Source organism: Nesoenas mayeri (assembly GCF_963082525.1).
Source record: "Nesoenas mayeri genome assembly, chromosome: 2".
Classification (NCBI taxonomy): Eukaryota; Metazoa; Chordata; class Aves; order Columbiformes; family Columbidae; genus Nesoenas; species Nesoenas mayeri.
This window is the reverse complement of record NC_137543.1, coordinates 117,770,341-117,795,706: the sequence shown is the minus strand read 5'-3', so window position 1 is coordinate 117,795,706 and position 25,366 is coordinate 117,770,341. Positions and strand designations below refer to the sequence as shown.

The 25,366-nt window shown below is 41.3% G+C and overlaps 1 protein-coding gene across 4 annotated transcripts; it reads left to right on the top strand.

Moving 5' to 3' along the window:
- Positions 1–6,743: 6,743 nt before the first annotated feature.
- On the top strand, positions 6,744–18,380 carry CDV3 (CDV3 homolog; the record flags this gene model as incomplete). Of its 4 annotated transcripts, XM_080339220.1 has the most annotated exons (7): positions 6,744–7,287; positions 9,275–9,354; positions 11,502–11,638; positions 12,643–12,805; positions 13,844–13,893; positions 14,025–14,111; positions 14,278–18,380. In XM_080339220.1, exons 1-6 carry the CDS (start codon positions 7,063–7,065, stop codon positions 14,030–14,032), a joined length of 663 nt encoding a protein of 220 aa, XP_080195346.1. In that variant the 5' UTR covers positions 6,744–7,062. The 4 variants fall into 4 exon arrangements, with proteins under 4 accessions (XP_080195346.1, XP_080195348.1, XP_080195347.1 ...); XM_080339222.1 differs by lacking the exon at positions 13,844–13,893 and having other exon boundaries at positions 14,278–17,600; XM_080339221.1 differs by lacking the exons at positions 13,844–13,893; positions 14,025–14,111 and having other exon boundaries at positions 14,278–17,563.
- Positions 18,381–25,366: the final 6,986 nt, after the last annotated feature.

Below are 25,366 nucleotides of genomic sequence, written 5' to 3'. Positions count from 1 at the left end.
TTAAAGCAAGAGAAGATGTCACTGCCAGTTATGTTCGTGGAAGCTAAAAACCCATCAAAGCAGCCTGCTTTATTCAGTTTGATTCAACAATCAAAGTAGGTTGTAGCTTGAACAACTTTATTAGACCCTCCTCATATAATCGCTTTGCTTACAGGTTTCAACTTACTCATGTTGTTAAAATTCTAATAAAAATAAAGAATATCAAGGTTTTTGTTTGACTTTTTTTCCTTCCAGTATTTTTCATGATAGTTGAAGGGAGTTGGACTAGGAACACAGGCTCTCTCTCCACTTTCCAGCAAGTAAACTCTTTCTTTTAGTAGTACAAATATATCAAGACCGAACTATCCCCATACTGCACACAGCATCCACAGGGAAATGGCGACCGCTCTGTTGTGTCACGAGACCATCAGCTCACTAGTGTGAAATCTAATTCAAAAAACGCTGCAGCAGTTAAAGTGTGCCATTAACTCGATGTGATTCATTTTGCAACACATAAGCCAGCATAAGCACTAATGTGAACATCCCGGCTGTACTTAATAAACATGTTTTAACCCCAAGCTAAACTTTTGGAAAAGTTGAAGGTGCAGGAGAGCAACAACAGTTCTGTCTGTGGTCCAGGTTAACCCCTTTACTGTATACTGTGTCCTGGGCAGGGTGTCAGCTTGTGCAAATGTGATACTTTTTGATGTATTGATATATTTTGATATTTGTTGTTTATACGCCTGGCTCTTTTTTTATATCAACATTCCTTAAGGCAGGTTGGCCAAATTTCTTTTGAACAGGCACCCACGTTGCATCAATGTGTGGCTGGCCCTACGTAATTTCTCTTGTTTTGATGGTATGGCGATGAAAAATACTTGTTGTCTTTCACTTCTGACTTTATTTTATATTTTAAATATTGAGATCCTCACTGTACTGCATTTGCAGTACGGTCATGATAAGTGCCAAGATGGACCCCGCATTGTCAAAGAAACATAATGAACCTTGGCTGCTACCACACAAAACCTTAGGTAGATGGCTGGCTTTCCTTCACCAGGCCCTGCACGGGAATGAAGGTAACCATACGCATTTGTTCAATTAGGACTTCACAGTATTGATAGTTACACAGGGTGACAAGATAGTTCGTTAGGTGGACTCAAAGACTACTGAGAAATAGCATATATTAGAGAATGTGATGGCGTACAGCATATACGAGAGATAGTCTGTAGATATTTTGATCTTTAATGACACATTAGCTAACAAAGCTACTTAGTTTTTACTGACTGATAAAATCAAATACACTCCAAATCCACTATACTTGATCCAACAGTGAATAACAGGAATCAGCACAGAAGTCTTGTCATACCTTTTCTTGCACATTCCCCCACTCATGGAAAATCCTTCCTGATACAGTTATTTAACAAACAATTCCTCATTTGATCTCTGCAATAAGGTCACTAAGCATGTACCATCTGCAAGATTTTGATCAAAAAATTACTGGATTAAAAGATTACACAACAACAACAAAAAAAGAAAGGTAGATGATGGCAGATTCCCTTTTTTTCCTCACAGATGGTGGCCTCATCAGAGCAGCGATAATACCTTCTTACATATCAGTGCAGAACTTAACAAGCTGAGACCCCATCGAGAATAGTGATGATTACAGAAAATATACAAAAATGGTGGTACAAGAGGTGAGATGGCACAGACCATTAGGTTATTGTCAACTGGATGCAGTCTAGGTATGGTCACTTCTTGACATTAGTGAAAAATAACGTCCCCCCCATTCTTGACACATAAGACAGAGCAGTTTCTCTACGATTTGAGAAAGAGGAGGGAATTTATGAATGATTTGTTTGTTTCTTCATAGCAGTCCCAATAGGTTTTGAGGTTTTCTTTCTGTCTGATGTGTACTGTTTTTATAGAGAGCAGCTTCTATAGATCATCAAATGAATCCTATAGCATAAAAATATACAAATGGTGTCAGATCTCTTCACTATTTCCTAGTGACACTTCAGGTATGAAAAGACACTGCTGGCTATCCCACTGTGAAACTGTTCTTTATAAATGTCACCAACAGAGATAACCTGGGTGAAATTACGAGTCTACAATCATACCATGATGTGAAAGGAAGGTTTTTTTGAAGCTTCTTATAAGCCATTCAAAGTTCTTGTTCCAAGAAGACTTGGATTGTAGGTTCAAATGATACAGCATATTCCTACTGAGATGTTTATTAATTGGAATGGAAACAGTTTCTTGAAAAATCATCAAGGTATTCCAGTATGGGGAAGTAACTGCAAAAGAAGGAAGCATCTAAGCATAAAGAATAAATTTCCAGCAGCCTTTCTCTCTATCCCTAGCAAAGACAAAAAGCCACTGAAAAGATTATTTTTTGTTAATTGTTCATCAGAAGTCAAATGTAGCACATCTGGCCCTTCTAAAATGAAGTGCTTTCATATTAAGCGCTAACAAGCTTGTGAAGAAATCTCTCTCCACATTTACACAGATCGCTGCTAGCTACCTACCTACCAAGACAACCCCTCCAGTGTCCTTGCCAGCCTGATTACTATCTAAGCATTAACACTCTTTACCATCCCAGTGAGATGCGAAATGCAGAACATGAGAGGCCAAAGGCCTTCAAAACTTATTTTCAGTGCTAAGGTACACAAACTGATTTATATTTATCCTCTATTTGAGTCATTGCTATATTAAATGCATGTAAGCATGTTTCCAGCTGATTTTCGTAAGAAAACCAAAACGAGAACACAGATTTTACCATCTCCTCCTGCAGTATCTATCACACCTGTATTTCCATTTGTAGCATTTGCCATTATGAAGACTCAGGATGCAGTCGAAGGGTACAGATCATACAATCTAACAGCCAGCTGCTGCATAAAAGAACATTTATACTTCTCCTCTCTTGCTATGTGTTACCTCACCAACACCTGTCTGATGTCTCAAGAGACAGTTCAGGAAAAAAAAACAGCAGGAAATTAGCCCTGCAAAATGCAGGGAAACTTGCCTGCCATTCAGCTCCCTGAATCAGGACACTGCAGGGTCAGACATCTACCAGTGGCAGTACAGGGATGGGAGTGGGAGAGAGACTAGTCAGGGCCACAAAGCACGGCTGCCTCCCTTGGTGATAACTATTCACCAGGTCAGATTAGCTGTACCAACAAACCATATGTGTACTTTATCCTCCTCCTCAGCCAGACACAGCTTATTCTGTGCCACAGCTTGAACACATGCTGCTCCCTCCCCGGGGGAAAGAAGCAGAGGGTGCCAGCCCTATGTGAGCCTGTGCCTCATTTCAGATTTCACACTGAGTAGCAGTACACCACACCAGCTAGGAAATGGTACTCTAACCTATCATCCTACTGGTGACTTCAAGCTGGCATAATGTAAAATTGAATACTTCAACAGAACACCATGCACTGGTGCCACCACTGCCTGCTTTCAGATGGCAATCATTGCTGGAGAAATGGGCATGATAATACTTCTCCCTTCTGGCCATAGAGATCTGAAATCAGAGCAAGCTCTTAGCACCCCAAAGCTGATATGAAGGTCAAGCTCCCCAAAAGAACCAGGGCCCATGCTGTGGCAAGGACTCTGCCAGAACCCTTCTGCCAGCTGTTCTGCACCTAAGGGCACCTTCTCCAATTTCCTTGAGCAGGCATCTGTCTCAGAGTTATCGAATGAAGCGTTCTTCTGCTTGTGTTCTGCGCATGTCAAAGCATTTTGCAGTGCTATCACCTTCATGTTCCAGAATGGAGATAATCAGGTATGAAGAAGTAAGGGTCAGACAAAACACTAGGTGACTAGGAAGTCTGCTCCTAACTCTTGCATCACCCACAACTCACTTCAGCTTTCCTTTCTTCAGTTTCCCACGTTAATAGTGGCTGCTACACTGCTTACCCTACATACAGTCGTGCTTCATAATCCAATTTTTATAAAATGCACCAAGATGCACAGGGATCACGACAAGCATCATGACAAGACTCACCACAGCTACAGGACAGAGACAAGACATGGGCAGGCAGCACTGTATGCCATGGCAGGCACGCTGCAGCGTGTGCTGTTAACGTGGAGGACGAAAGACACAAAGTCCTGAGAGTCCTCCAGGTAAATCTGTACCTGAGCAGAGGCATTCAGAGCAGCGTGTCTTGCCAAAGCTTGGTCACACCAAACAGTGATATACAGTGCAGTAGAAAGCTCTCTGCTGAGCTCATGCTCCTGTCACACCAATGTGGCATTTTGGATATATCCTTGCGTTACAAATGTTTCTTCTGCCAGTCTATGTCTGCAAGCCATTCTTCGGGCAAATGTCCTCTGCGTAAGCATTGAGGATCACTGAATTTGGAAGAGGAAAAGAAAAAACAGAAATACTGACCTTCTGGTTTTTTTTTCCTGCATCTAACATTTCACACAGCAACAATCTTAACCATGACAGCTAACGCAATGCACTCGCAGAGATCTACAAATACTGTGCATCAGCACATTTTAACAATTGTACATAAAAATAAAAGTAGAGGTGGGAGGCAAATCCAAGCATAGCTGCATAACTAATGTTTCCTTTAAAGTGCCAACTGAGACACGTCTTTAAATCTGAATCAAAGCCTTCAGAGGCCTAAAACACTGCTATTTCCCATGGTTTCCGCTGAGTCCATTCCAGATTTAACAGCTGAAAAGATTCTTGGTTACTGTGCTCCTGACAGGTATTAAGTTTCTAATCCAGACTTGGTCCTTCCAGCCTTACAGCACTGTGTTTGCAAGGGACAAGTGACGCAGATGCTAAAAGCAGCAAAAAAGGCATCACGTTCCCCTTCTTCAGCCTGGTACTTGGGGTTATCAATAATAACGCAGTGAAAAATATTTTACCAGCTGCGGAAATTCAGAAAAAAAAAAAAAAGGCGTAGCTTAAAATCAGGCACAGCACTGCATTTAGTGACCATCATTAGCTTATCTACCACAAAAGCTGAGGGATACAAATTGTCTGCTCAGTTGCACATTACTGTCAGTGCTGAGCCTTAAAGTCACATCATGATGTGGTGCGGAGGTACATCAGCTTCCTGGGCAGTAACAAAGCGCAAGGGAAGGCAGCGCCTCAACAAAAGAAACGTCAAACACTCTTCCACACTGAACAGTCCTGTACCACCTCTTCCATGAGACCATCTGTCAGCCGAAGGGGACAGCAGGAACAGGAGAGCCCAGGTATACTGACAAGGCACAGAAAATGAGACTTAGCTACCAAATTTGCTCTCTACTTCAATAATTATTCCTGTCACAAAATGGAAAGCATCATTGATGACGTGGAATTCTCGCTGTTACCAGGTGAACTGTTATGCTTGGAATTTTTAGTTCTCAGGGCCTACTCTGTGTGTGATCAAATCCTGTAAGTGCACAGAATGTCACTGGTAGCAGAGAAATATAGGGAGAAAGCGTGACAAAGGATTGTAACAAATCTCCCAAACGCGGAACACTCCGCTACAGTGATTCAGTTACAGCTACAAAATGCTTCACAAAGTATTTGCCCTCTTTCTGCAATATGACAATGGCACCTCCTGTTTCTTCAAGCAAGGTAAGGATCATGGACTGAAAATACTAAATAACAGTATTTTTAAGGACACAGACTCTCCAAAGTTCAGAAAAAAATTTCATTTATATGCTTATACGTACATACATCTACATATATAAATATGTTTATACACGTATATAATGATTTCAAGATAAAACATCACAAAGTAGAAAATGATACAAAATAAACTGGAATACAAACATGCTTACTTTTATATTATTACAACACAAACCTATTATTATTTGATGGGCAATTCTCATTTGGGCTCCCACTTTTGTAGCAGGAACATCTCCTTTTGGTGGCTGACCAGCAAACAAAATAACTCATCACAAACAATGTTTCATGTAATTATTTATGACTCATGCCACTCTGAGGCTGTTTTTCAGAATATCCTGCCTCGAAACTTTTGACGATGCATTTTGAAGCCACAGTGAAGTTTTTAAACATCTATGTTTTTCCAGAACTAAAGGTCACTACAGTACCCAAAGCTAGCAGTAACAGTCTTTAGAAACACACAGCAAAGCTTCTTTTCCCAATGGATACTCCTAGGCTTCACTAAATCAGGAAAGCAGCTAGGAAATTAATGCCAACGCATTCAGACATCCTAAACAGAGCGGTGTTTTGAGTCTTACTCATTTAACCACACCATTTCCAACATGAAAGCTGCATTACTTCCTTGCATCCTTTACAGTGCAAGTGCACAGGCCTTTCCGGGGCGCGGGGCGGCCCGTTAGTCACCTCAGTCCACACCAAGACCTTCATCTCAAGGGCGTGGCCCGGGGCAGGAGCCCCCGAGGCGGGAAGCAGCCAACGATCTCCCAGGCAGCCACTGGAGAACGCTGCCCGCCCGGCCTCTCACACGGGTGCCCTGTGGGGCGCGGAGCCTCCTAAGGGGAAGCCGGAAGCGGGGAGGCCCGGGCGCGCGCGGCAACTGCCACCGGGCGCGCTCACCGCCCCGTTCAACCGAACGCCCTGCCCCTCCCCCAGCCCCCACCCAGCTCGCCCAATCCTGGGCCGCGCCGCCGCCTTCCCGCCCGCCACGCATTCTCACGTCGGGACGTCAGCGGCTTGTCCCTGCGGACTTCTGACTGGCCGGCGGACACTTCTTCCCCGGCCGCTCATTGGCCGGCGCGCCGCGGCGCATGCGTTGCAGGGGGGCACAGCCGGCAGGCTCCGCCCCGCTTCTCCTCAGCCCGTCCCCGCGGCGGGGCCGCCTCCTCCCCTCCCGTTCCCTCCTCTCTTTCGGGCCGTGTCAAGCGGCGGCCACCAACGTGGAGCGCGAGAGCCTCCTCCCGCCGGGAGTCGGGCGGGCTCGCGCGGGCCCGGCCGGCCGCAGCCGTTAAGCGGCCGCGCTCGCGCCCCTGGGGAGGGGCGGCAGGCAGCTCGAGGCCGCAGCGCGGGGCTCACCTGTTGGCCCGGGCCGCAGCTGCCCCCTTCTTCCTCTCCCCGCCCCGCCGTCGGGAGCCGCCGCGCTCAGGGCCCGGCCGCCGCCAACCGGGGCTGCCGCCATGGCGGAGACCGAGGAGAGGAGCCTCGACGACTTCTTCGCCAAGCGGGACAAGAAGAAGCGGAAGGAGAAGAGCAGCCGAGGGGCCGCCGCCGCCTCCGGCACCTCCAACGCCGCCTCAAACGCCGCGGGGGCGGCCGCGTCGGCTGGGGGAACCCGCCAGGCTGACGGCAGCGGCTCCGGGGCCGCCGCTTCCAACACCGGCTCCGCCAAGGCGGTAACCAAGGTGCGGCCCGGAGGAAGGGAGGGCGGGGGGAAGAGCGGGGCCGCGCTCCGGCGGGGCGGTGGTGGGGGAAGGGTCACGGCTTCCTCCGCCGGCCCGGACTACGCCTTCCTGCCGGCAGGGGGCGCCGCCGCCACCGGCCCGGGGGAGCGGCGCCGCCCGGCCATGCGGGCGCCCGTGGCGGCCCGGCCCCTGGCGAGGCTCCCGGGCCGGGCCTGGCGGCGGCGGGCTGCGGCCGTCGGGCAGGCGCTGCTGCTGGGAGGGGAGCCCGGTGCTCTCCGGCCCAGGAGGACTCCCGGCCTCGAACCGCGCCTTGTGTCCGCGTGTGCAGAGGACAGCGGGGCCGGTACCCGGTCTGCGGCCTCGGTTCTGCCCAGCCCACCCCAGTTTCTGAGTCGTGGTGCCAGGGGGCGGCCGGAACTGGGGATTGGCATCGGGTGCCAGCAGTGGGCCGCCTGGGTTTGTGGCGTGTGGCCTGTGGACCTTGGCGATAAGATCACCCTGGCTCTGCAGACAAAGTACACCGAGCTCTTTGCCTTTCTGCCACGAAGGATTTTACTGCCAGTAATTTTATTTTGTAACGTATTACAGTGAAGTGATGAGAATGCAAGAGAAGCTTAAGTGGCTGGAGTTAAGGCCTTAAAACTGGCCATGCCATGTATTTTAAAGTTAATTTTGAGAAATACTCCACTGTTTCCTAATATTAACTTGGACTTTGACACTTACAGTAGCTTTCTAAATAGACCAAGATCAGTGGTAATCTTTCAGCTGCTCTTCTGCTCATTTGCTGGTAAAATAGTACCAGATGTTAACTGAAGCTTGTACTTGGATTAGAAATAAAGATCATTAAATGTGAAAAGTACATTAGTTTGGAAACTGTGATGTTGCCATGGAGATGTAAGAATTCTAAAAGATTTTAGAGGTGTAGACTGATTGCTCTTTGAAAAGACTGCATATTCAGCAGATGGTGCAAAAACATGAGGTCACTTTTTACTTCTGCTGTTACTTTAAAGCAGGTCAAAGTTTTCCTGCTGGAGGTTGATAATATAGATCATAGGACGGGGCTCTTAAAAGAGTCTATATTCCTAGCTCTTCAGCAGGAAGGGGCTATATCATTGGCAGACCATGCTTGCAAACTCTTAATATTGTAAGTAATATAACTACATTTCGAGTAGAGTGTAGGAATTACATAAACTACTGACTAGTTTGTGTGTGTTATAAAGCTGTGACTAGGATCATGGAGGGCTGCTTATCCATTCTGGTCCATTTCTGCTCTACCTTAACAATCCCAGAATCTGCTGATTACACAGTAGGACAAAATTGGCTCTGCTTAGGTGGGTCCCTCTTTCCCCAAGCATGTAATCAAACTCCTATTTTAAAACCTTAAAGTGATGCTCTCCAAAGACTAGTTTTCTACTATTCTGTATGCTGATTGCTGTGGTTTTGAAGCTGACCTTTTTACTACTGTAAAAACTGTATTAAGAAAACATGAAAGGCTGTAGATGTAGTTGTGAATGTGAAAAAATTAAATGTAACAATATTAATATTTGTTGTAAATTGACTGTGAGCTATTCCAAATGTTCTTTACTATTTGTCTCCTGAAATAGGTGATGGCAAAGTAAATCTAAAGCTTTGTTTGTATACAAGCTGTCATAAAAGCTTTCTGTTAGTAAAAGAGAGAGGTTTTGCCCTTGTATGTATGGATTTTTACTGAGATGGTGTGGTTTTCTTTCACTCGAATGACTGTTTTGCTGGGGCATTTCTTAGCTGTTCTAGTGAGTTAAAGTAAGCTCACGAGTGCATCCTAGATGACACAGTGTAAGTTAGGGGAGGAGGGAGAGGAATCCTTTCCCCTATTGGCAGTGGTTGCAGGTTGGCTTCTCAGGGAACTGCTTCTTCACCCTTAGTTTGGTTTGTATTATCTTGGTCACATTCTTATTTTCTAGTTTCAGTGTAAAGAAAGTAACAACTCATTTTTTTCTTTTTACAGGAAGAGGATGATTGGAAGGAGTTTGAGCAAAAGGAAGAAGTTGATTATAGTGGTCTTAGAGTTCAGTCCATGCAAATAAGGTACTACTTTTTTTTTTTTTTTTTCTCACCAGTATAATCATTACTTATGTCTAAAAAGTGTGTTCTTTCTTCAGAGTTGCCTCCATGGAGTCCAGTTAAACAGAAGTTTAATATGTTTCTGCTAGTATAGAAGTTTGCTGCAGGGTAACTTAGGTTTGGCCATTACCTATCGATGTTCTTTATTTTCTAAATCGCAGTTGATTGGTTGGGACTCAGATTTTTATTACAACTTATTATTAACTTTCCCTTCCATAAAGATAGTAAAGTAGAAATTTCTGTGTGAGAGAAGTGCAGGATAGTAATTCCAACTGAATCATGTGACTGCTATAAGAATATCTGACTCAGTCTATTCAGCATCTCAGTTTGGTGAGTAAATTCCTGAACCACTGCATTTTTATTTCAAAAAAGCCCCCAAAATATAGTTGGTGAAACTAATGATCCATGACAAGATCCCATAGAACTGAATTTACAAGTCTCATTCAAGATTCTTTGTTTGCTTTTTCATTAGATTGTTCCTGTAGTCTGCTCCAAAGTATGTCTACTATCATCTGTCCTGGTTAAGAAAAATGTTTCATCAGGTCAAAAAAGAATTTTTATGACCTTGGTCTTGATAAATTGGTCTTAGACTGAGAATGGCATGTAATCCTTATTGTCCAGGTATTGATGTTCAGGATGGTGCCCTCTTAAAATCATGTTACCTGTAACCAGTGCAGCAGATTCTTTCTTTGCTGTTAGAGTCAGTCTTACATGTTCTTTGGTTTATTTATTTTTTTAAACATACCTCGTCTTTCACGTAAGTAGTGCTTTTAGTCCATTTGCAAGTATTTGGTTTGCAAGCTCTTCATACCACTGAAGTGTCACAGCAGATGATCACACGTTTGAATGGACAAGTAACAAGTGGGCTGTTGCTTCACTGACTACTATTCCTGTTTGACTGAAAAGCAAGTACTTTGGTTTTCCAGACAAAGGCAGGCATTCCAAGTGTTTTTGATGTTGTGGCAGATTTTCAGGCATGTGGAAGTCTCTGCCACAGGATTTTGGAACCGCTCAGTTAAGCTTCAAGGAGAAAGTGGAGAAGTAAATGGAAGAAAAACCCACTGGCGGTTATAAATTAACCAGCTCTGGAGATCTCTTTGAAAATAAGACACAGAGTATCTAGTGAAGGCAAGATGTTATGTATACTTACTCTGTTCTTGACTGTAGTTTGAAATAGGATAATGGTGTGCCTAGGCTTTTGGTCCAGCTTACTATGATTGTTACTGGTTTTGGATGAACAGTGAAAAGCAGTTTGATTTTTGGAAATGCTAGGTGGTTTTAACTGTTCCCTGATTATTACTTAGACAGAAAGTTTATCCAATTATGATTAGTAGGATTTGGCGTTTTATAAACTTTTTCTGTATTCACACTTTGCTGCTGTTCATTTCAATGTCTTGGGTTTTTTAACAGCCTCACCCTTCACGTATGTCCCATTATACCTCAGAGCTTTGTGTAGCAGCTTTGCCTAGCAAATTATTTTGAGTCTCTGACTATTTTTATGCAAAATAAAATAGTCTAAATAAAACGCATTCAGGCTTTTGCATAGGATTTAACATTAAAAAATATGTTTTTTCCTCTGTGTTTTTGGGTTGCCTGCTTTAAAAAAGAATTGAGTAGGTTTTTTTTAGATTAGGTTTGTATGGGTAATACAAGAATGTTTCTCAGGGGAATGTGGTTATAGGGAAAGGGAGCTCAGGATTTGTTTTCTGTCACTGCTTTTCCACAATACACCTTAAATAAAGGATTTTTATGGAAGCTTGACTTATAGCCATTTCCTGATTTATTTTCTCATCACTTCCAAATGCATAACTATCTTAATAATAAAAAAGTTTTTTAAGCCAAAGGTAAGTGATCAAACAAATTGATTTCTTAGGGCAGTTTGAGTTTGTCTTTTTTAAGAACTTTCCTTCTCAGTTGACACTTTGTATAGCAGTGTGCCAAAATGGTTCAAGTAGAAGTACTAATACATTGGTGACAGGACCAATAGAGTCTGGTTAAATCTAGTATCTTTGGTACAGTAGCCATGAAGTCTTGTCTGTGCTGACTGTGAAATCTCTAGCAAGTCTTAAAGTTCTCTTTATAAAATGCTACTTATCATTTCTCTTTTATAGTGAAAAAGAAGATGACGAAAGTGAAAAAAGAGAGGAACCAGGTGACAACTGGGAGGAGACTGGTGGTGGTATAGACAGATCATCTGGTCCTTGGAACAAGTCAGCTCCTGCACCAGCACCTGTTGTTGAACCAATTGGTAAATTTAACTCAAGAGTTGTTGCTTTTTCCAATTGGAAGTATGTCAGTTTGAATTACTCTGCTCAGAGAGAAGAGCTTAAGGAGCATTTCCTATTCAGGCACCTTCCAACATAGTGATAGCTTGTTTTATATACAAGCAAATTAGGAAATTTTCCTGTGAAGAGATCTGAGGAGCCAATTTGATAGTACTGTCAGATACTTTAAATATTTATTTCTGACTTCAAAAATGTGAGGGGGGAAAGCATCCCACCTTTGAATGATCTCCTTTTACTTTGCAATCTGCGAAAAATCTGTTGGTCTGAAAACATTGCTTTGACGATATCTGATGTCTAATGTGTCAGTTCTTGAGTAGTGTTCCATGATTAGTAGTATGCCATGGGTTTTTTCTCTTTTCAAATCATTTTGAGGGTACAGAGAACATGACAGTGCAAAAACTGGGATAGGACTTAGTTTTAAATAAATACAATTTCTTAGCATCAGCAGAGATAAACTACTTAGCTATTATCTGAGTTCAGACTATTGTCTTCTGTTGAGGAATTAATTGAAAGGTGGCCTGCTGTGTTTTTTTTTTCTTGCTTGTACAGGCAAGGAGGTAAAGTTAATTAATCAGTGTTATTTCAGTGTAGATTGTTACCTTAAATACAAACTATTTGGATATTATTTTCTGCATCTGGAATGGTGCTTTAAATAAGATATGGCAAATAATAATTACATATTCAAATCTCTAGTTTTAAATGTAAGCTGCTAACAAATTGCCAGTAAGAAAAAATGAAGTCCTCATCAGTGGTTTTGACTCCCTGAACTTTGTGAGACAATACACTGGAACCACATTTTAATTTGACAACCAAGTATAGTTAATTTAGGTGATGCTGGATTTCCTGCCTTGTCTGAAATATTTGCTTCCAGAGCTTTAAAAAGTGCAAAAACATACTTGTAGGATTTTTTGGTTTTTAATATGAATGCAGACTTATTGTCTTGTCTAAATCTTGTTCTTATAACTAGTTACAGAAACCCCAGAGCCAGTTCAGACTGGTGGTGTATACAGGCCGCCTGGTGCCAGGGAGGGTGGCAGGCCACGGAGAGCACAGCAAGGACCACCAGAAATCTATAGTGATACGCAGTTTCCATCGCTGCAGTCCACCGCCAAGCTTGTAGACAGTCGAAAGTAAGTACATCCCATTAATTCTTTTAAGAGGTGTATTTTAACTGTCTTCTCTAAGTTCTTTTGTTTTAGGGCTTAAGCCTGAATCTTTCCCCAAAGGAAAGAACTAAGTAAGAAATTATTCTGTTTGGCAAAGGGAGATGGGAGAGGTCTTAATTGTATTTTAAAACTCTAGGAAGGGCTTCCCATAAAATAACTTTCATAGGACATAGCCCAGTGAGATAGCTGGACAAGACTGACAGTTACCTTATCTTTGACTTGCTGAAGGATTTCCCTGAAGCAGAGTATTCCTGCTCTTGACAGCAGCTGGTTCTCTGAGATACTAGCCGTGGTGAGGCTCTGTGTTATTACAGGCAGTAGACAGGAGTAAGATTTGGAATGGGATTTAATACAAATATAAATCAATCAATACAAATATAAATCAAGAAATCAATAAACTTGCTGTCTGAGCTGTGGTCTACAGTGACGATCCCCCCAGTTTTTGCTGAAATATTTTGTATTTTGTGGTGCTGAAGACTTGAGTCTCACCCTGCTTTTGAATCCTGATCTTTCTGTAACCTCATTCCCTACAGAAGAGATAGCTAGGTCAATACCTAATTCATTTGGGGTTTGGAGTTTTTGTTGTTGTTTTTGAGGCTAATGCAGCCTAGCAGAAGCTTTGTTAGTGTGGCTTTACTTGGCAAATGAGATATGCTGTCATTGGTGCTTTAGGGTTTGAATGGTGCAAATTGAGCTAAGCTGTGTAGAAATTGACTTTTGCTTTCTGAAATCTATTTTTCATAAATGCACTTAAATTTACTTTTGGGAATGTTAATATTGAAATTTAGAATGTAATCTGAATTGTACTGGATGATGAGCTTGATTCTAGAGATAAGATTTTACAATATTTGCTTGGGAATGCTTGGCTGTTCTGTTAAAACTCTAGACCTTCCTGTTCTGTGTTCATAATATTTTTGTTGGGATGGGGTGGAAATCAACTAGAAATTCACAATTCACAAGCTAGTGATAAGATATTTACTGATTACATTTCTTTTCCCTTAGGGATAAAGAAATGGAGAAGAGCTTTGAAGTAGTAAAACACAAAACTAGAGGTAGGGATGAGGTGTCAAAAAACCAGGCACTTAAACTTCAGCTAGACAACCAGTATGCTGTGCTTGGGGATCAGTAGAGCTGCATACACATTACAATTAAGGAATGCTTTTTTGGTAACCCTTCTACTAAGGTAACTAAACTACAGCTAACGGCTATGATGAACATGTGCCACCTTATTTCTGCTGGATCTACTGCAGCAAGTGCAGCCTACTTTGACGTAAGTGATCGGTTCTCCTGCACTATGGAAGCATAATATGTTACAACTTCTCCATTGGATATGGGGCAAATTAGTGTAAATGGTTGATCAAGAGTCATCAGTGTTCTTTAATTGCTCAGAAAGATACCTACAGCCAGTGGTCATTTCAAAATCTTTTTATGTTCAGATACTGAGCCTTCGTAAAGGTTGACTACCTCAGACTTGCTGCACTCATTGTGGACACCATGTGGATCACAACTTCTGGAAGAGAAGGTTACAGCTGTTTTAGTGGCCATCTGAAACTTGAAACCAGCTCTACTGGATTCCTGTCAGAAATCCTGCAGAAGTCAGCCATTTGGTTCCAATTTGCTATAACGAAGATTTAAGTGACCTTAATGACAAACCTATTCTGTTCCCCTGCTGAGGAATCTGTCATGTGTAGCCATAGCCTACTAGAGACTTCTGGAGTGTACCATACCACTCATACTATCCAAGTATAACAGAGCTGTAGTTTCTTTACCTTTTTAGATAGCTATACTGAAGTAATTGCAAAACAAATTACAACTCATTCAGTATCAGATCTGAGGAATGATGGGTTTGAATGGTCTGTTTGCATTAGCCTTTTTTCCAGTTGTCTGTTTAAGCATATTTTTTTTTCTGTTCTCTACAAAAAAATGCCTGCCTTGTTTCTGGTATCAAATTGCAGTATATTTAAATAATGATGAGTTGTTGTAGTGAAATGTGGTTTATTTTGTTTTTCATCATGAGGTTTGTCTTTCTCACCCTAAAGCACTAAGAGTTTTGGTTTGACACAGAGGTACCCAGACTTCAGAGGTATACAGTCTTCAGAATTTGTCTTTTAAAAATGAGATACGTGGCAGTAGTTGTATCTCCTCTGTTAAAAGTAGTTATTTGTTTGTTGAAGGGTAATGGTTACTTGATAACCAGAACAACTTAGTATGCAGAGGGATAACTAAAGCTGGTAAGCCTTATTTGTTTGGCTACTTCTGTGAAGCATGCAGGCTTTTTGAGGCAGAAATCCTCTAAGTAATATAAATGGTGTTCATTCAAAGTCTGGAAGTTTAGTAATAATGAAGGGCAGTGACTTCTTTAAGTTGTTGTCATCTCTGACTTAATTTAGTGGAAGTAGGCAAAATGGCACCGATACACCGAGAATATAGGACATTGCCCGTAACTCTAATTTGATGAACAAAACCTGTCAAGTACCAAAAGTGTCCTGCTGTAACTGTTTTTCTCTTCTCTGAATTCTGAGACCAGAAGCAAAATGAAGTACAATAGTGGCGTGCTCCAGTGTTGAGGTTTCTCCGAGCAAATGCCAAAAAATAGACCTGACATCTCTAAGAGTTGCCAATGGCAAGAGAAACAAGGGAACAAAACAAACCTTGCTTATGTGTGTGGGAGTACTGTGTATGTGCAGAAGATGAGGGTAGTGCAGGAATCGCCTACTGGGGTTCCCTTTGACTAACTGCTGACTCGCTTCAAATCTTCTCTGAGGTCAATGGGAATTTCACTGTTGACTTCAGTTGGGCCGGGTTTTCACCGGTTCTTTTGTGCACAGACTAAAACTGGCCTTGCCCTTGCAGAGTTAACTGTCTCTAAAACCTCTGCTAGAAGCTGCTATTAAAGAGAGGGCTCAAGAGACTATTCTTAAAGTTGGAGACTTCATTTGGAAACAAAACCCCACTGAAAGGCTGATACCCATGGCTTGGACTCTGAGCCATGTATCTTCCTCAAAAATACATTGTTGCCAGCAAAACTGCTGATTTGTCACTAAAGATTTCTCTGGAATTCATGGTAAATGGACATGTCACTTGATGTGGTAGAAATGTGAAATCTTAAAACAATTTTTCCTGATGCTATAAAGTGATTGAGATCACCAATGCACATGAATAAAGTTTTACTCTACTGTATGAAGGGTAGATGAGACTGTCCATTGTACCTGCTTTATTTGAGGTTTTGGGCATGAATTCTGGCAGTTTGGGAAAACCCTGTAACAGTTGCAAATCAAATAAAATGGAAATATACATGGATTCTGGAGTCTAATGAATTTTTGCCTTTAGTTTTAGCTTATGACCATACAACAGCTGAGGAAACACAGAGCATTTGGGTATCTTAAGGGACAGGCCATGGAGTGGGTAGTCAGCCTTATGGTCAGGTGGGCAATGTTTAAGAGCTTATAGCAGTGCATATTAATATGACTTATTTATACCTAGAAGTTTAGTTTGCTACTTGTCAGTGTGTCTTCTTACTCCCGCCATATAGGACTGGTTTGAGATTGAGTATGAATGAAGCTTTTGATTTGCCTTTCACTTGGAAGTATCTCTGCTAAATTAAAGAATTAAAAAAAAAGAACCCAAACTGCCTCCTGGATGGTTGCTGTCACCAGAGTCCATCAGCTTCTGATAACTAGGGGTGCTATTTTGAGGGCTTTTCTTAAGCATATAATTCCAGGTTCTTTCCAGAGGCATAAAAGAAAAAAAAAATCAGAAATGCAGCAGATAGCCGTAGTACAGAATTTTTAAATATTTTAAAGTGTTTCTTGTGTTAAATATTGCTGCCAGCTAATACCTAAATGCAGTTGTCAGTATCTTCCTTGTAACAATGAATTGTTCTGCATGCCTGGAACTTTGAAAGTCAGTCCTCTGTGGAAGCTCAGTATGCTTTTGAGACTCTGAAGTCCAACTTTATCTGGCTTGCTGTTGCATTAATTCGAGGCATGCTAAGAATGTCCATTTCATTCCTTCAAAATGCTCATTGAAGGCTCATTCCATAAATGAAGGATTGTCAGTTGTAGAAATGAAATTCTTAATACCAGTCAGTAAAATGCAGTTGTGTGCCGCTTCAGGAACTTCCTAACCTGTAACATGATTATATGGTGGCTTAGCTATTAATTTCCAATTTAAGACTTTCATGTTATTTTCTCTGACTTAAAAACACAGCCATAAAGTTACCGACCTGCTAGTAGAACATTTAAATGTCCGATACTTACTGGAAAGGAACAATTTGGATTTGTGGTTTTCAGTGATTCAGTCTGTATGTAAAGAATGTTAAAATACCAAAAACTAGGTAATTTTAATAAAGCTGGACTTCCCAAATGCCTGCTCTAGGAATCTGGCATGTGTGTTTACTTGAGCTGATGATAAATATAGGAGAGGATTAGTTTTGTCCCTACCCCATGGTTCAGCTGTGCCATGTTTATTTAATCTTATTCATGAATGGTGAGGAACTGACAACTAAAAGTGACTGTCCCCTGCTACTTTAGTTTTGTCTTTGCAGCTAGCTTTACTAGTCATGTCTGAAGTAACTCTCTTACAAGACTTACTCATAAATGAATTTTTAATGGTACAAATTGTGTTAGAGACCTGATACCACAGTGACTAGAGTTTTTGGTATTTGACTCTGTCTGTTGGCTCTTGGAATCTCTTTCACCACAGCGTGGCTGAGACACCTTTGCTTATCTGAGCCTTAGTTGTATATTTTTGTCTTTCTAATTTCAGCCTGGTTGAGCAATTTTAAACATGCTTGTGGTTTTCTGTCAAATAGGATAACTAAACTGGAGCAGGTGATTCTTTTCCAGGCTGATCGGGCTTCATGTGCTTAAAAGGTGTTTATTTACAAGGTAGCAATATTATTTCCAACATTGACCTTGTCAGATAAATGAATTCTTGCATATTTTACAGGACCAATTTGTATCAGAAGCCCAAGAAACTAAATTTTACCAAAATCCCTGCAAGTACTTAAAAATCTTCAAGTAGCCACAATCCAGGTTTTATCACCTGACTGTAATTTAGTTTCCAGATTGTCCCTCTTTGTTTTCAGCTTTCAATTTCACAAATTGGTTTTAATGGTAAGTAGGGGCTTTATTTAGGAATATAAGAAAATAATAGCATCCATATTTAAATTTCAGATATATAAATTAGGTACATACCAATGAGGAGGAAGTCTGACATATTTGCTAATAAATTCCTCGGAAAAAGTAAAAATGTGACCTTGTCTGTATCAAGGTTGATATGAGAAGCTCTAAGCTCTAGCAGATGGAAGAAGAAATGACAGCAGAAAACAGAACTGAGGAGTTTTAATACTGATTTGGAAAAGTCATACTTCATGTATCTAGAGTTTGGCTTCTGAAGCACTAAGCGTAGTTCCATCATGTTCTGTTTGAAGTGAATTAGAACAGGAAGGAAGATATAAAAAAAAGTGGGGAGAGTGGAAATTACAGAAATAAAACACAGGAGGTAAAAGAGGAGAGGGATTAAGAAGGCTGTTTTGTGAATGATAGTATTAAATGCATAGCCTGGGGTAGGGAGTGAAGTGGTTGGATAGAAGTACTGCGTGGGTAGGGATGGCTTTCACAAGTGACACATCCATCTGACTTTGGATCAGCAGAAGTGTTTGAAGTTTGGTACTTGGGGAAGAAACCACATTTTATTTTTTCCCTTAAAATAAATAGGAAAACTTATCCAGAGAAAAGGTGGAATTTTGCATTGGTTCAATGCTGTGTAACCAGTTGCCTAACGACAGAACCAAGAAGGGACAAATTTCAAGAGAGTTCAAGTAATCTTATTAGCAAATAACTTGTTTGATATTTAAGAAAACTCTTCTGCATGATAAAATGCTGAGACACTGACTCAAATTGCTATGAAGATATTTCCTTTTTTGTGAAGCATCTTCTAATGGTACGTATATCATGGTTTTGTGTTCCATTGCTTAAAATGTGTTGATATAGCAAGGTTAATGAAGTTCAGGGGGCTGCTTAGCCAGAATGCAAATATTAAAAATGTATCACAGTATTAATGAATGACCAGAAAAAGTAGTGCATCTGAAATACTGGAATGGAAAGTATCATCTAAACCAACTGTTTGCACTCAAAAGAAGTAAGCCCATTTTGTAGCAAGGGCCAAGAGAGTGGGAGTTGGCTTTTGTTTTCCACTGAGCTGCTGTGTTAACTTCAAGTAATTTAGTTTCACTTTGCCTCAGTTTCCCCAGCTGTACCAAAAAAACCCGAACAACCTACCTCACAGGGGTGTTGTGAGGCCAAAGCTGTTCTTTGTCAAGGGCTGGGGCTGATGGGAAAGGTTTATCTCTAGAGAATGTAATATATGTTCTATTTAGGTATTATGTAATTACACATAGTATGTAAGGGTAAGGAAAAAGTTCAGGCCGAGCACTCTTAACTGGTATTTCATCTCTTTAATTATCCATGCAACCCGAATGGTATATTAATATGAGGCTTTTTATTTTCATGTGGAATACATTACAATCAATATCGCTATATTTTGTAAACTCCATGACTGAAATAAAATCCTCCTCGCACTTGGTAGCCATCTCTAATAATGGCGCTGTTTTAAAGTTTGTTCAAATTCTGTGAACTAGAAATGTTCACTCCTGAAAGAACATATTGTTCTAAGTTTATTGAACTAAGTTGTTTGTTGTAGTAGGAATACAGTTTTCTTCCCCTCTCCATATGTAAACACACATCTGTCATCTTTATCCTTTCCCATGCTGAAGTAGCATGCAGCTACAATGGAAATATGCGAGAGAGAGTAAGCTTAACTTCAGAGCTTTTAAATTCAGGTGTTAAGGCAGGCTGTGGAGGAAAAATATGAAGGGAACAAACCAAAGGGAAGTAATTGCTCATGGAGAGGATTCTGTGAAGCAGATAAAGGGAAGAAATGATGAGAAGGTAGAGCTGTGAGGGGTGAGCAGAGGGGGAGGTAGGAGAGGAAGAAATACAGATGAGGTGATTACCCTTTTTACTGTTATTTCCTGTTTTATCAGCTGAATGAACATGAAGAAGTGGGGTTGTTTTATAAATATGCCTTTGTCTGCTGTTGCGGGTGATTTCAAGGTTCATCACTCAGCTTTTACAGTGGGCCTCCAAATAGAAGCAGAGAACACGATGGTGACAATAGATGCCTGCAAACAAATTAGAACTCTGGTGGGCACTGGGCAGAGATGAGGCCCAGCAGCAATCTTCTCTTATTTTATCATTGCAGCACCTCTAAGACAGTTGTTAATGTGCATCAGCTGTGACAATTCTCTGTCAGAAATGATTATTGTTAAATTTGAACAAACTTGCATTTGCTTCGGAGGAGATGTTTAACTAGCTGAATAATAAGCATTAAAGAATATCACAGAGGGCTTTTTGGAATACTTACCATGATGACGATGAGGGATATTGAGGTCAACAGATTGGTAGGTGGTTTAAAATGACTTTGAGATATATAAGCTGTTACATGATGGGGAGCAGAATTACTTTTATGTCATCTTTTCACCTCTTAACAAATAAACTACCTTGGTCTTACTCTTTCCTGCTACAAAGAGCTGTTTCTATCATTTTCTTATCACTTTCCCTCCTGTATTTTTCTAATATGCCCCTCTTTCTAAGGTACTGATGAAACAGCAAACACTCATTGAGAACCTCTAAGAGAAATACATGCTGTAATATTTTTCCATATTGTTCTGTCTTTAATACAGCTTAACATCTTATTCGCTTTCTTGACTGCAACTACACATTGAGCAGATGTCTTCATCGAGCTGTCCATGGTGATGCCTAGATCGTCCCCTTGAAAGCTCACAACTAATTCAGAATCCACGAGAGCATGTATGAGTGGTTTAAAACTTTTCCAGTATTCATTGCCTTGGGTTTATTTTCTGTTGCCATTCACTTGCCACTGAATTGCCAAGTTCACAGAGTTAGTTAGCTTACCCTGCCAATCACCATCTTTCCCCATGCTGACAAACAGGGTAACTTCTGTGGGCACTGGCTTTTGCCATCCGATGTACTGAAATCTTCAGTTTCATGTATATTATTCACTCTTTTCACCAATGATGAGCTTGGCATGCTCTTACTAACTTATACTCAATCTGACCTTTCCTGTTCTGTTTCTTGTCTCCTACCTTCTATATTGAATTTTCTTTCTAGCTCAGTTATAGGAATCAAGTCATCCAGTTATAAACTGTCCACTTTACTTCAAATACTTTGCCTACAGAAAACTGTTAATTGAAGTGTCATAAACTTATTTTTTTTTTTAATTAAAACAACTTATTCTGCATCTCTTTCAGAGTATGTATAATCATAACAATGATTCAAACCATAAAAACAGGCTGGTACAAGAGAACAAATTCATTGAGAAACAGGTAAACATAAGTGAATCTGATCTCCTAGAGCTTAACTTCATTGGTTTCAGTGGAGTTATTTCTGTCACCTGAGACCAGTTTCATTAAAACCTGAGATCTTCTCACTTGCAGTCTAGATACAACAGCCAAAATCAAGAGCAAATGAACAAGCCCCATAGCAAACTTGTTTTAAATTTCTGGGTTACTCTGCTCTTTGTGGCAGAGATAAAGCAGATGTGTATTGGTCTCTGACCAGCAACCAGATGGGCTCAGCCATGCTTAGTCTAACATACCCGTTGTAATATTGAACTGGACATTGAAATTAGGTTACAATATTTGAGATGAAGATGAGTGCAGCAACACTGGGGGGCAGGCTTAGTCTTTCTGGTTTGTTTCATCTCTCCACATTCTCACCTTGTACTTTATAAAGCTCATACATCTGTAAATCAGGTTAAATCTTTAAGTGCTGATTACGTTTACCAGTAATGCAACGTTTATAAATACAAAGGAGGTGTGATAAGGGAAGACTCAAGCCTGTTAGGATGTATAGCCTATCACTTAAGAGCTGCATTGTCTCTATGAGAATGCTCTATCATATAGAACAGCTGCTTTCCAGTACTAATGACATATGGTTGAGAAGAATGGGATCTTGCATACAAATAAATCGTGTCTGTTAGGTGCTGTATTAGAGCAGTTACTAGTATTCTGTCAAAAACACTGTGGCTGCTGGGGTTTTACCAAGTTGGCAAATAAAAGCAGAGGTTTTTCTCTTAATTTTGAGGGGGAGGGGGAAATAGAACAGATGCAGCAATATCTGATAGTTGTTAGAATGTGGTACTTTGTACCCTCTCCCACACACCTCAAGACTCATTGTTGCTACTGCACTCCCCAAAGCCCTGTCTTGCCACTTTAAATCCTTACTGTGTTATTTACTAACTACCCAGTAGCCTTCAGGACTGACTCGTTCTCTGACTGCACACTGTGTCTTTAATCTGGGAATTAGGTAAAAGGCAAACTGGCTTTGTAAACTGGCATGACAATGTTTTCTAGATAATTGGCTCTGCTAATATTTTTCTGTAACTTGAAGCCTGGCAAAAATCTTTTGATTTGACCTTTCTTTACCCTACGGTATTCCCTTCTTTTGTTCGTCTACATTATTTCCATGCCAAGGATTTTTAGGTGCCTGAATTATTTACCACTTATTTAGAAAGCAGCTCCATAAACAAGACCAACTGAGTCTCAATCATGCTCTGTTTCTTTAGTCTGGGCTCTGGCATCACCAACATGGCTCCATCTGTTGCAAAATTGTTTAGCAAATAAATACAATCTCCTTGAAGAATTTCAACCTATACCCTCAAAGGCTACACGGGAGCCTAATTCCCACAGCATACAGCAAAATGAAAGCAGTAGCACTGGTCACAGTACAAACACAGTTCAGCTATGAAAAGGAGCGAGGTTGCATGACTGGTAACATGCTAGCTCAAACAAAACTGTCTTAACTGTTGTCTGGGCAGCAGGGTCTATTAAAAAAACAGAAATGCTTTAGGCTAAAGAGATGACTGAGTGAAGAATACTAAGAGGACATATCTGTAAAAGAAAACAACATGAAACTGAATTCGCTTTCAACAATGCATCAGAATGTCTCACCATCAGACTTAACCTGAAGAAATTAAGATTAAACCAATTTGAGTGTTTTCTGTAGTACAAAAGAAAGAATGATGTGGTCTGGCTGGGAAAATGGTTGGCTGGGAGCCCACTGAGCACAGCAGAAACTGCTTCAGCAAAGTAGAGTACAATATGATCCATTTCTTAGATTCCCTGTGTGGCCCCTACAGTTAGCACAGAAACCTAATGATGCCTGTATATTTATATGATTTTATGTTTATAGTTGTAATTTAAGTTCAAAATGTGAACTTTTTTTTTAGTGTATATATATATATATTTTTTTTTTTACCTGGGTTTACCTCTCTTAGCTTCTGCATATGACAACTTCTAACAGTGCAGTGCACACACCTGTTGTCCTTTTGTCCCAGGTTGGAGTAATGGTATCAAACTCTGTAAAGCACTTCTGTGATGTTTCCTGTGAAGAAAGCTGAAGAAAATAAATTTAACATCACCAACTGAATTTATACCTCCAAGTTTGTCTCGCTGTTGTTGTGTTCACCCCTCTCTTTGGTGACCCTGAGCAGTCAGTGTGACGGACAGCAGTGTGCTGGTTGTCAGGGTGTTTTTCAAGGCTCAGTGCAGATGAGGGACTGGCTATGCCTGTAACAGCTGCTTTCTGTCCCTGTTCCCTGCAGTGCTCCCTTGCTGTCCCTTGTCCTTCACCCCAGCAGCTCAGTGCCTGCTGCCCCTCCATTTTACGGCTAATGTTCCTCTGGGCAGGGCAGGCTGTGGCATGTACACAGGTGCAAGCTGAGCAGATGGTTGGAGAACAGGTAATGCTCAGGTCCCACTGGTTCTGCTGGGGGGAGTGGTGTGGGTCTTATTTTAGCTGTTCCCCTTCTGCCCTGCCCCCAGGATTCACAGCAGCTGCAGGAACTGTGTGTCTCCAAGGCTTCCTTCAAGCTTAACTAACTGGGTCAGGGAGGGGTTTCTTATCTGTAAAGTGAGGACAGCAGCACTGCCCTTCCACAGCAGCTTCTGAGGACTGAGAAAAATTAAAAAATAGGACATCACAGGACCTTTAGGTCTCACCTACTGATATCCACACCTATTTACCGGCAAAGCAGAATTTTGAAGGCAGAACAGAGAATTACCAGTGAAAGACAAAGTTAATTCGAAATGTGATTTAAGGCATTAACAGCAGTGTTATTTTAATTATGTGGACTTGAAGCAAGCTGGAGATGTTTGACATCCACAAACAGCATCAAGCTGTTAAGATCAAGAAATGCAAAGCAGGCGGTAAGACTAGTCTCTGCAACTCACCACAGCAATCTTACCCCAGCCTAAATCCCCACTGATAGGGGCACAGATTTCACTTTTAAAAAAAAAACAACAAAATTCCTCACATTCGTTAGTATGTTTCAGTCCTTCCTGACCATTTCTTCAGGTCATCCTGACAATTCCTTCAGTCCTTCCTGAGAGCGTGTTGCAGAGCTCACTGACAGAACTCCCACGGCGCTGAAGTCAGAAGCAGAAGCACACAGCACAGCCTTGCACATGAAAGCAAGCCGCTTTCCTCTTCTCTCTCACCTGGAACCTCCCACAGCTCAGGTTCCTTGTCCCTTCTCCCCATCAGCTGGGGTTGTTCATTCTCCCCAGTGCAGAGCAATATACTCCTGATTGCACAGAACTTGAACGCTTGTGGCTCCTCCTGTCTTGCATCTGCAGAATACACTCTCCTCTTTTAAAACAGAGGTAAATTAAACAGACTTTAAAGTTGCTACATATATTTCCCCAGGCAACAACTGCACTGGTCCTCTGCAACTGGAGGTTGTGCTTTTCTGTTCAAACAGGCTGCTCAAATCTGGCTCTTCAGATTTCATAAGCACACTTTTACCTGGGCTACAGTGCAACTTGCAGCACGTTCAGTAAATAGAGACCCAGACCCCATGGTTACTAAAAGCTCAAATAGTTTGTCAAATATTGTGGTTGTCTGACTAAGAACATTTCCAGCTGCTGGAAACCAACATCTTTGTTGTGCCTCTGGTTCCCATTGCAGACTCAAACATGGAGCATGGTCAGACAAACTTCACCTCTTGCCAGAGTTGGGTCTGTTTACTGAACAGATTCATTAGCAGTCAGAATGGCGGGACCTCAACAGCACCTCTGTTTTATAGAAATAATTTATTACACCCTCTCCTAGTCAAAAAAAATTACAAGCCCGTTATTTTTGTGCAGTTTCCTCTTTCCCCTCCAAAAGAAAATATCAAAAGAGGAAAATAAAATCATGTAAAACCATTAAGATTACAAAAGTCCATGACTGTGTGGGAAATGCAACAGAATTCTTATCAACTGGTGTCTTCCCCACACCACACAGATAGAAGATGTGATAAGCACCTCAAAGTATTTCTTAATTATTATCATACAGCAGTATCCCTAAACATTCAGTGGAATTGTTAGGACATTTTGGAGACAAATATTTTTTGGATGAGTTCTTACCATATTTTTAGATGCTACTGCTAACTAAAACA